General features: G+C 38.8%; 1 protein-coding gene across 1 annotated transcript in view; it reads right to left on the bottom strand.

Annotated features, from left to right (window-relative positions):
* HFM1 (helicase for meiosis 1) overlaps positions 1-12,523 on the bottom strand; it is a 79,445-nt gene that overhangs the window by 34,942 nt on the left and 31,980 nt on the right. Inside the window, exons 12-18 of the mRNA XM_054037883.1 lie at positions 7,931-7,978; positions 5,058-5,138; positions 4,456-4,547; positions 3,980-4,086; positions 3,841-3,888; positions 3,528-3,625; positions 3,317-3,448 (exon numbers count right to left, since the gene is read on the bottom strand). Of these exons, the coding sequence (XP_053893858.1) occupies positions 3,317-3,448; positions 3,528-3,625; positions 3,841-3,888; positions 3,980-4,086; positions 4,456-4,547; positions 5,058-5,138; positions 7,931-7,978 (606 nt within the window). The remainder of the gene's footprint in view (positions 1-3,316; positions 3,449-3,527; positions 3,626-3,840; positions 3,889-3,979; positions 4,087-4,455; positions 4,548-5,057; positions 5,139-7,930; positions 7,979-12,523) is intronic.

The following is a 12,523-nucleotide window of genomic DNA, read 5'->3' as shown; positions in this document are numbered from 1 at the left end:
AATTGACCACAAAGCTTGAAGTTTCTAAGATTTATGCAACACTGACATACAGAGACCCAAAAATTTAATAAAAATAAATAAATCCAAGACCACAATGCATGTTGAACTATGTCAGTAAATTCACACCCAACTATGTAGTTAGAATAACTCACCTCACTTCACAAAGATAAAAGATTGAGTTAGCTGCCAGAGCATGAAAGAATTCAAGAATTTGAAGAAAGTATTGATATCAACTCTAATTCAGCAATTGTTTGACCCACCGAAAGAGTACCTTCAAAAGGAACCTGGGAGCTCTATTACTTAGGATGACCAGACAGCAAATGTGAAAAATCAGGACGGGGGGTTGGAGGTAATAGGAGCCTATATAAGAAAAAGACCCAAAAATCGGGACTGGCCCTATAAAATCGGGACATCTGGTCACCCTACCACTACTACAGAGGCATGAAAATGAATGGCTGTCAATAAAATATGCTGCAAGAGCTATGACAGCAACAGAAAAACATACAAGAGGAAACCAAAAGAGAGAAAGATGTGGGCTTTTTATATAGCTGTACAAAGTTCACAATTTTCTGTACAACTGTAGCTGAAAAGCTGAAATTGACCTTAACCCACTGAATACAACACACAAGAAAGGACTTTGAGAAGAATACAGAAGTTACTTCTGTGTATATGTCTACACTGGAATAAAACACCCGCAACTGGCCCATGGCAGCTGACTTGGGCTCATAAGGCTCAGGCTGCAGGACTGTAAAATTGCAGTGTAGATGTTGGTACTCGGGCTGGAGCTCAGCATCTGTGACCTGCTCCAGTCCGAGCCCCAACATCTACACTGCAATTTTTAGCCCTGCAGCCCGAACCTGAGTCAGCTGACACGGGCCAGCTGCGGGTGTTTTATTGCAGTGTAGACAGACCATGAAAGTACAAAAGTATAGTTTAATCCTATAGTTCTGGACAGGACATCATCTAGTAATTGCAGACTGTCAAGAGCATATGTTCTCTTTGCCACCTTCCAAATAGATGCCATCAAAAGCATATGTTCTCTTTGCTACCTTCCAAATAGTTGATCTAGAATAAGCAGTTACCAGTTCATGTGAAACCAAGAAAAGCACCACGCGCCCTTTTGCCACAAATAAAAGATTAGCAGGAAAGAGAAACAGCTAAGGATGAAACAATACAAGCAGTAATACATGCTCTAAGTACTGGATGGAGTCAACATTTCCCCACATGCATTATTCACCATATAAAAATGAACCTCTCATTGATTTTGGGAGTATTCATGAAATGTACAAAAACAATAATTTCCATAGTCATAAGAAGAAAAATACTGGAAAGAATATGGACCTGATTCTCATTTATATGAGGGCCCCTTTAAAAAGTACATTTACTCCCACTCCCAGTGCGTTGTAAAGGGACTTTATTGTACATGAGAATTAAGTCCCACACCAAAACCTCCTTGGAATGATTAATTAAAAAAAAAAAAGAGCAGAAGTAATATTCTGGCTACATATAAACAGTGATATGGATGAAATAATAAGCAAGTGTGGAACCTGCCTGAAATACAGAGATACACAATGGGAAAGAAACATGACACCACATGAACAACCTACAATACTCGAAGGCAAAGTCGGAATGGATTTGTTTGCCCACCAGACATGATCACCTGATCATAATGGACTATTTTAACCACTTTCTAGATTGATACTTCAAGATACCACAGCTTCAACTGTGATCACTAAGTCTGTATTTGCATGTTATGGAATTTCAAGGACTGCAATGGACCACAATTCAAGAATACAAGAATTAATAGATCTGGCTAAAACTTATGAAATTCAGTACATCATCTAGTTCAGGGGTCGGCAATGTTTGGCACGCGGCTCGCCAGGGTAAGCACCCTGGCGGGCCAGGCCAGTTTATTTACCTGCTGACGCGGCAGGTTCGGCCGATCGCGGCCCCCTCGTCGCGGTTCGCCGTCCCGGGCCAATGGGGGCGGTGGGAAGCGGCGCGGGCGAGCGATGTGCTGGCTGCGGCTTCCCGCCGCCCCCATTGGCCTGGGACGGCGAACCGCGGCGAGTGGGGGGCCGCGATCGGCCGAACCTGCCGCGTCAGCAGGTAAATAAACTGGCCCGGCCCGCCAGAGTGCTTATCCTGGCGAGCCGCATGCCAAAGGTTGCCGACCCCTGATCTAGTTCTTGATACCCACAAGAAAACAGATTTGAAGAATGTGGACTCTGTAGAGTGAAGGGAAAAAGGCAATTTATTAAGCACTACTCAATTATAGAGCAACACAGTTGCAATGTGAAAAATCACGAGAAGCACAAAAAAGTGTAATGGATCGACTGTGTTTCAGACTATTTCAAAGAGAGTGAACTGACTGTTTAAGACATAGACATGCCTAAAACCCCCAATACTGCAGATACAGAAAAGTGCTGAAGATTAATTAGATTGGCTGATATTGTAAAAACAACATTAAAAATGTTAAGTTAAATCACTGTTAGAATTTGTTCAGTTAGAGAATATGGTGATTTTTTTTTAAAAAGAGAAGGTGTCCTAAAGAGCTAAAACTGTAGCAGGAAGTCGCTACACATTCTGTAGGACTCTATGCAGTACCACTATTCCTGTCTCCCACACAGCACCAAGAAGCAGCTGCACAGACTCAGGCGGCAAGATTAGATTACAGCAGCATCAGTCCTGTATTTATTTTGTATGTAATCTCCTGTTGTTAGGTAAATAAATAAGTTATTTTAAAGCCTGTCTCAGACATCATTAACATACTACATTCGTCACAATTATGTCATCCTTGAAAGTGCCCTGTGTGTGAATTTTCAATTAAAAGACTGTCTACCATTGAGCAAAACAGTAATGTAATAGGACAGGATTGTGTACATTATCAGCAAAGCAGCAGAAATTCAATATTTTGCAGGGTACATCACAAATTACAAAAAGATTAATTAAAAGTTCAAATATCAGTTGTTTCTGCCAAAGGATAGTTCAATTTTCTTTATAAACATGAATCTGATACTGTTAAATCTCTGGAAAAAGTTCCTTAAATGTTTTCTCTAATGTATTTTTGTTGTTATTCCTAGATCAACGTTTTCATTCTAGTTACTAATCCAGTTAATAATTTACTGATTCTGAAAGAATTTGTACTGGTCTGTCAACTAATCATCTTTGCAACAGTCTTTTCTACCATGATTCTGGCAAATGAAAAGTTGGAAGACTTATTTAGTCCAGAAAACAGATCTTCTAAAAGTTTACAGTGAAGTTAATGATGAACTTTGACACACTATTATAATTACTACTTCTTTCTGGTACCTACCAATTTTTTCTAGCTGTTTGGATACATGCAGAGAGTTTTCCCACAGTTTGCACCTGAAACACTTAGCTAAAATCAAAGAGTTTAATAATGCAGGGAAATTGTTTTTACGTGATGCCAGAAAGTCAGATAACCCTACAAAAGAAAAAATATATTTAATAATATAATACAGTTTATTATTAAATATATCAAAATGCATTAAATTTTAACATACATTTAGTAACTCTTACGCCATGCCTGAAAATTTTGCCTATATCTTGTGTCAAAGTGAAGTCTTGAATAGGAATGCATCCTAATTGAGCCTGAATAAGACTGAAAAAGAAATATTTCTTAGTATATAAAAAATATTAGTAAACAAAATATAATAAAACAAGAGTCAAAGACTCCATTGAAAAACAAAGGCAAGTTCAAGATAAAAGCAACATTGTTTGGCATCAAAAGGCATGAGCCTGCACACAATGAAGTCAATAGGAGTTTGGATCAGGGTTTTTAATTTTCAAGCCAATGAGATAAGACAAAATATTTACCAGTTTATTTTCATTTCTCTTGTTTTTATCTTCCCTTCCATTGGAAATCTGTATAATAAAACATACTGATTTTTTGCTATTCACTTTAACTAAAAATTATACTTTCTTTCTGAACATTAATTCATTGATTTTTTTGTACCTGATAGTTATCCTGTTCTTGTCTTTATTCAAAGTGTTCAATATTTTCTTCTCATTTATTCTTAACTTGACATCTGAAAATTCAATGCAGCCGGATATCATTGTGATCTGTAACAATTTAACATTGTTTAACAGATCCTGTTTTCATGCAATTGTTGTTAGTAGTAAGACATAATGGAAGTAACAGCACAAGACAATATAGTATGTTATATATAATCAGAATTGCTTCAGAATTCCTTCATTCAGAAGGGTAAGATGACTCAGTGCTACGTAACTGAGAAGAGTAAAAGATGGGACAATTGGAAGATCTCAGAGACTAAAACCGTTGAAAAAAATCATACTGCATACATCTTATACATCTTGAACTTCATAATTTTTTGGTGTAAGGAAAAACAATATAAACTGGCTTCAATTCTGTTTTAAACTTACAGATGTACATATAGATATAGATATATATTCTTAGAAAAATTATATTACCAGTTCAGATAAAGTTTCTGTTCCATTAATTGTGGAAAACTGTTTCACTGTATCAAATGCAATATAGTACCAAGCCATTAGTTTCCCAGTCTCTGTAGATGAAGATTAAAAATATTTAGTGCATTTTTTAAAGAGAGAGGTGTAGGGTACTTGCTTCTTCTAAGCAACAGAACTGCATTTTTATTTTCCTTATACTATTATACATAGATCACTGTCACCAGGCCATCTTTTGATCTGCAGCAGAATTTCCAGTGATTTAATAGGAGGATTTGCACAGGGATCCAGATCAGTATATGGTCCTAAGAATACAACTTCTATCATTTGCTAAATTAAATTCAGCTCAGATAATAAAATACGGAATATGTTCATTATGGGCCAAATTCTGCCCTCAGCTACATCTGTAGAACTCCACTGGAGGTACACAGATGTACCTGAGGACAACCTTTCTCCTGAATGGTTTTCTGTTCACTGCACAATCTCTGTGCACCTTAGTATGTCTTATGATAAATGCATATCAAGAATAATGTTTAAAACTTATAAAAATATTTTAAAAATACGTTTTCAATACTATAGTCTAAATTATATTATGAAGTAAATGTTACCTGTAGGTTTGAAATTAAATTCTTCATCCATCTTGATCAAATCAAGAGATGACAAATCGTTCAAATTCTTCAAACACAATTCTGTCCAGAGTTTGAAAAGAGAAATTAATTTTTCGAACATGCAGGAAAAAGATACAATATTTTTGTATATACTAAGGAAAAGATTATGGTCTAAGTTACAACAGTGTAAAGCCAGAGTAACTCCACTTAACTCAACAGAAGGCCTAAGCACACGATCCTTTTCCCATTGAAGTCAGTGGCAAAAATTCTTACTAAATTCACTGGGGCAGGCTCAAGCTCAACTATACATGCAACAAAAACCAACCAACCAACCTCACTTTAAAATTGTAGAAAGTGTAAAAGAAACTAGATCTGAGAAGTTTAAAATGTCAACTTAAGCTCTGAAAAGGTTGAGAGTCCACTAGTAATCATCCAACACAATACAATATTTTCACTAATTTTTAACAACATAGCAAGGCATGGCTATTCAAATGCACGTGTGATTGAGTTTTTAATGGTATATGTACATTATAGTAACTGTGCCTGCATTTATTTCAATGGTTACAAATTCAAATAAACCTATGTAGTCACTAGCAGTGGATATTTGAATGATGATGATGATGATCAAAGTGTTTCCTTTGTTCTTATCTCTTTCGAAACCAAGAAAATTAAGTGCAAAAATGACATTAATACAATGTTGAGATTTTTCAATGCAAATATGTCAAGAAACTCAACGTTGTAGTTCCCATAGCAACCACAAATCATCCACATTGTATATACACTATATATACATATTCATACACATATATATAAAGATCTGTTATAATTAACAGAATATACATTACTACAAAATACTGCATATGTGCAAGAGGGCTGAGTTACAATATCTTTTAGAATAATAAAGTTGAATTTCCAGATTTGTGCGGTTAAAATCTTGGCAAGTAATGTTCTATTACCATACCTATTTTGCATTTCATATAATTCTTATATTGGAGACAGTATGAAAGAAAGTATAGCATATTTGTTTTTATCATTTAAAGACGGGAGGGGCTGACCCCTAAACTGTTGAGTTTCATCTGGGAAATTTGATAGTATTGTCATAAATTGAGAAGTAATTTTAATATTTAAAGAGCCTTAAAGTAAATAATTATTTTATGTTCAAGCCATAACAAAATCGTCTTTTTAAAAATTCTTTAAGTAATAGTTAAAGACTATTCTATAAAAACCTGAGAACTGAAGAATATAATTGATCTTTTTGTATTTGCAAAGTCAGATGCTACATGTCCGTTTTAACAATACAGCATACAAGGGGTCCCTTAATTGCTTGATTGAATTATCTTATCTTACTTCCTGGCATTGGTTTATCTATTTGCTATATGAATAAATGTATAACCAAGCTTAGAACAACTTTAGCATAGCAAAATAATTCTTAGAAGACCTAATAAATCAAATAGATTTGAGGTATGACTAAATAAGTTATGGAACACTTTATGCATACAAATCTTGCAAGATGTGTAAGATTTCTCCTGGCATACATAAACAGAATGAATAAATCAAGCAATAAATGCTAAATCTTTAGCAATAGAGCAGAATATGCATTGAAGGGCTTTGCTCCATGTCAAAAATCTCATGGTCCTGGGGAATGGAATCCTCAGTCTAAACCAGCCAGACTGTATACATAGCCAAATCACAACCAGGGGCAGCTCCAGGCACCAGCGCAGCAAGCGCGTGCCTGGGGCGGCAAGCCGCGGGGGGCAGCGTGCTGGTCGCCATGAGGGCGGTAGTCAGGCAGCCTTCGGCGGCATGCCTGCGGGAGGTCCGCTGGTCCCACAGTTTTGGTGGCAATTTGGCGGCGGGTACAGCGAAGGCGCAGGACCGGCAGATCATCCGCAGAAACACTGCCAAAGGCCGCCTGACTGCCGTGCTTGGGGTGGCAAAAAAACATAGAGCTGCCCCTGATCACAGCCATCAATATAGGTAACATGAAAGAATAGCATATAAGGCCCTCCTATAGCTCACTGGATACACTCCCACTGGCCTAAAATACCATGCCCTTGACCTGTACAAAATTCTCCTCCCACCTTCCTCAGGGAGTTATGAGGCCTGATGCAAAGTTTTCTATAATACAAGGCAGTCTGAAGTTCCCCCGCACATAGTCTCTACTACTGCTGCCCCATGTGCATCAAGCATGCAGTTTTTAAATTGCTTTTGGGCAAGCTGCAGGTATTTAAGTTTTGTGGAAAGAGGAAATCTGATATTAAATTTCTGTAGAGCAAATTTTGAAGGAATGTGAAAAGAAATTAAATCAAATGACAAATCAATGGAGGGAAAGGAAGGAAAATGAAAAGCATTCAAAATGAAATGACTCTTACTGTATCCAAAGTTTGATTTATGAGTAGGATATACAAGAAGCAGGATATACATACCTGTACATGTGGGCAAGAACTTGGGAAGAGGAGTATTTATTGTTTCGCCATATTATGAAATCTGTTTTTCGTAAAAGAATCATATTTGGAAAGTCCAGTATTTACAATATGGAATAGCATGTAAGTTAAATGAAAGTAATAGTAAAAAGCGACGAAGAGTCCCGTGGCACCTTATAGACTAACAGACGTCTGTTAGTCTATAAGGTGCCACAGGACTCTTTGTCACTTTTTACAGATTCAGACTAACATGGCTACCCCTCTGATACTTGAAAGTAATAGTGTTGCTTTAACAATTCACAAAAGGCTAGATTCAGCCAACCTTAATCACACTGAATAGTATCTTGCTCCATCAGTAGTTCCAGGGAAATGAATGGAGCTATTCAGATATGGTGGAAGAATCTGGCTCAAAATGTCATGTTGTACTCAGAAAGGTGAAAAGGCACTGACCTTGTAATTTTGCTTCAATTCCAACTGTGTCTAGTCCAGGCGAAAAACCTGCAGGAAAAGGAAAAAAGGCCTTTTAAATTAATACAATAATGCATTTAATTTTCAACATTACTGTCTACCAAAACAATTTACTGACTGTAAAAAATGTCAATTTCAGTACAATGGTTGTACCTTTCATACTAATTGACACTTAAAATGAAGGCACAAAGTGGGTGAGGTAATATCTTTTATTGGACCAACTTCTGCATATATATGAAATAGTATCCATTTTAAGTTTGCAGTGTTGTTGTAACTGTGTTGGTCCTAGATATGAGAGAGAAGGTGGATGAGATAATATATTTTATTGGCTTGACTTCTGCTGGTAGAGAGGACAAGCTTTTGAGCTTCACAGAGATCTTCCTTATTCAGGTCAGGAAATGGTAACCAGAGTGTCACAGCTACATACAAGGCTGGACAGATTGTTCAGATTAATATTGTAGGAGACCACTTCAAATGAAGATGGCACTGAACACCTCACCAGTTTTAGGACAAAGGAGGGTTAGTAGGCAGCAGAGTGCATTAAAAATTGTAATAAGCCATAAAACCAATGCCTTTGTTAAGTCCATGATTTTTAGCGTCCAGCAGAGTTATGAATTAAAGTTTTCAGGCTCATCTTTTGAAGGTGTTGTGCAGGTTTCCTTTGATGATGAGGCCTGAGGGGTCAGACACAGAGTGTTCACTTAAGTGTTTACTCACATGTGATAGGGTGTTTTTGTCTTTTATAATCTTTCTTTGAGAGTTCATTTGAGAGCAAAGTGATTGGCTGGTTTCACTCACATAGTTGTTGTTGGGGTATTTGATAAACTGGATCAGGTAACACCACATATTGTGATAAATAAATAAATAAAATATATGGAGATATACCTATCTCATAGAGCTGGAAGGGACCCCCAAAAGGTCATTGAGTCCAGCCCCCTGCCTTCACTAGCAGGACCAAGTACTTGATTTTTTGCCCCAGATCCCTAAGTGGCCCCCTCAAGGATTGAACTCACAACCCTGGGTTTAGCAGGCCAATGCTCAAACCACTGAGATATCCCTTATATGTAGAACCAATTGATCTTGAAAGGTGTATTGGGGGAATATTGATCATCACAGCCGTGGTGATGTGTCTGCAGGTTTTGCATCTGTTGTTCTGGTAGGGTCTGGTGCTTTCAGGTGGTGTTTCCTTGACTGCATGGAGCTTGCTTCTGATGATGAGCTTGATGAGGTTGGATGGCTGTTTGAGGGCCAGAAGTGGGGTTTGGGAAAGATTTCTTTCAGGATGTGATCCTCAAAGTACGTAGTGTTCCATTTTTGAAGCTGATCATGGTGTATTCAAATGGAATAGTGCATCTAGTTGTGTCACGCCTGCCACTCAAAAGTATCTCATTGCATCCAAACAGGTTATTTCTGAATCCTGGAACAATGGAGGAGCCAGGTTTTGAAGGGGAGCATCTCTGGATTGGGATGGAGGATACATCCTGTGAAAGGAGCTGTGGTATTGGACAGAGAGCGATCGGTTGGCATTCTATCATGTGAAGGAGATAAATATACCAAACCTGTTGTTGCCATGTTGGAGCTATAAGAATGATGTGAGCTTGGTCCTCCTGTATATTGTGAAGTATCTGGAATAGGAGGGGAAATGGAGAGAAGGCACAGAGGAGTGGTGTACTATATGCGATAAAGAATGCGATCCGGGTCCCAGTCCTGCTCTGGAACAGAATTGAGGGCAATGGGTGTTTTGCGGTATAGCAAAAAGATCTATGATAGGACATCCCTATCAACTGCAGATGGGCTGAAGGAAGAATCTCTGGCTCAATGTGTCCGCAATGGTATTCTGGTATCCGGAGAGGTATGCTGCTGAAATGGTGATGTTGTGCTGGATACACCAGTTCCACAATTTGAGTGCCTCTGAGCAAAAGAGTGGGAACATGCTCCGCATTGTCTGTTGATGTAAAACATACAGGCGAGATTGTTTGTCATGACTCTGATGGTGTGACGTTCAAGGAGAGGGAGGAAATGTCGTCAGGCATCGTGGACCACTCGTAGTTCTAGGAGGTTGATGTGTATAGTGGATTTTGTTAACAACCATCTGCCCTGCACTGTGTGATTAGGGGACACAACTGATTAGGGAGGAATCTGTTGTTGGAATCATGTCCTGGCAGAGATCCGGGGGCAGACCCCGCACATTGGATATCAGATCTAGTATGACCAAGAATCTGTGAAGCGGTAGAAAGGCTCTGGCTTGTATGGTGTCCAATTATGCATCGATGAATTCCAGGTGTTGTACTGGCATTAAAGTGGACTTTTCTAGGTTCATGAGGAGGCCTAGCTTTGTAAACAAGTTCATTGTTGTAGACGGCTCGGAGAATGTCGGTCTCAGCAGGGGTCTTGAGGAGACAGTTTTGTTCGAGTATGGAAAGATGATGATGCCTTGTTTCCTTAGGCAGGCTGCGATTACTGCCAGGACCTTGAAGAACACCAAAGGGGCAGTCGATAGTTCGAAAGGCAGTACCTTCTACTGGTAGTGGTTGTTGCCCATGATGAATTGGAAAAATCGTCTGTGGGCAGAGTGAATTACAATATAAAAGTATGTGTCTTGGAGGTCACGGGCAGAAAACCTGTCCTCCTGTTCCAGTGCTGGGATAATAGTGGAGAGGTAGCCACCTTGAAGTGTTGCAGTTTGACGAACTTGTTTAGATTGCGAAGGTCCAGGATGTGTTGCCAGCTGCCAGATTTCTTCTGGATGAGGAAATAATGGGAGTAGAAACCCTGTCCCCTGTGTTGGAAAGGGACCAGTTCTATGGCTTCCAGTTGCAGAAGATAATTTATTTCTCCCTCTAGAATGGGTTTGTGAGGGGGTCCCTGAAGAGGGACAGGAAGTGGGCGGTGGCAGGGTGGGACAGATATGAAGGGGATGGAATATCCTTCCTTAATTATCTCTAGAACCCACCTGTCTGAGGTGATTAGTCTCCATGATGGGAGAAACAGAGCTTGTCGGTCACCAAACTGGTGGGACCTCAAAGATGGTGGGAATGACTGGAAGAGGGGGGCGCTTCTTGGGGCCTCGAGGCCTTTCAAAATTGTTGCTTCAGTGGGGGGGGTGAGAGGTAGCCCCCTGAGGAGTAGATTCATAGATTCTAGGACTGGAAGGGACCTCGAGAGGTCATCGAGTCCAGTCCCCTGCCCGCATGGCAGGACCAAATGCTGTCTAGACCATCCCTGATAGACATTTATCTTTTTGTCAGCAGGTTTGCAAGTCAGAGGGATGGATGCTCGGGTCTGTCAGAGCCCTTTTGCAGAGTCTAGAAGAGCTTCATTGATCAGTAGTACAATTCTGAAGGAAGAGGACGTGTGGAGGATATCAAGCATCTTATGATGCTAATCCTTGACTTCCTCCAAAGGAATCTGCAGGGGATCTGCAATCCTGCAGAATAAGTCTTGAAAATGTCTGAAGTCATCGGCCATAAACAAGAGCAAGGGTTCCTCAAAGTCATCGATACAGCTTCCTAGCAAAAAATTTCCTAGCTAGAATTTCCTAGCAAAAATTTCCTCCAACAATATGCAGCTTTCCTCATTTCCCTCCTCCCAAAACGTTAAGAACATTTCTTATGTGATGTTTCCATTTCCTACCAAACTAGGAAACAAAACACTGAAATCTGGGTGAACGTAATTTATTTGGATTATGATAGTGCCAATGAGACAGGCATCTATTGTAATAGTCTTAACTAATAATGGCCTTGGTTTTGCAGGGGATTGTAATCTTCGTATTATTTTTATATAGCTTTTCACATAATAGTATGATGATATTAACAATATCCTAAAGTGTAAACAGACATATATATATGTATAAAGGAGTCAGGAGTACCTTACTAACAGCTGCTGAATGTCCAAACACTTATCACTTGGGAAAAAGTCAACCAAAAAGATTTAAATTTACCAATTATTAATTTTCTTTTTCAGTGCCACAAAGCAGCTGTTCCACAATCACAATCATAGACATCCCATTTTGCTGAGCACCACAGAATGCCTTATGCTGATTGGGTCAGCAGCCTGTACGATCAGTGCTGAAGCAGAAAATCTGCCTTTGGGGGAAAAAGATAGATCTGTTTTTATTCAATATGAAGCAGTTTTCTGAATTTTAATATCCTCATTTTATCTTCTATAAAATAAGGATATTAAAAAGAAAAACCACTCAATATTAAATAAAAGTTGATTTACCTTTTCCTTGGAGGCACACTCAATACTCAGAGCTGAAAAGTAATGGTAATATGCCACCAGCTTTGTGTGTGCTGTGATGCCTCAACACAGTGGGAAGTTGGTAATCATAGGCTGAAATTTTGCAGACCTGTTAATGAAAAAGTAGTACAAGTTTAAAATATGTTGAAATGCCTGCTAATTACGTTAACACGGTTGAAATGCTTTTTCCTAAAGATGTTCCAGGTCACCTTTAACAACTTCATTGTCTTCAATCCCTATTGAAATGACAGTCCATAAAAGACAAGAGAAAACAAGTAACACTAATCTTTTTTATCATTTCTCACTAACAGAAAATTACTTGCCAAAATGCAGGTA

Source organism: Malaclemys terrapin, chromosome 8 (genome assembly GCF_027887155.1).
Source record: "Malaclemys terrapin pileata isolate rMalTer1 chromosome 8, rMalTer1.hap1, whole genome shotgun sequence".
Taxonomy (NCBI): domain Eukaryota; kingdom Metazoa; phylum Chordata; order Testudines; family Emydidae; genus Malaclemys; species Malaclemys terrapin.
This window is presented reverse-complemented; position numbering and strand designations above follow the sequence as displayed.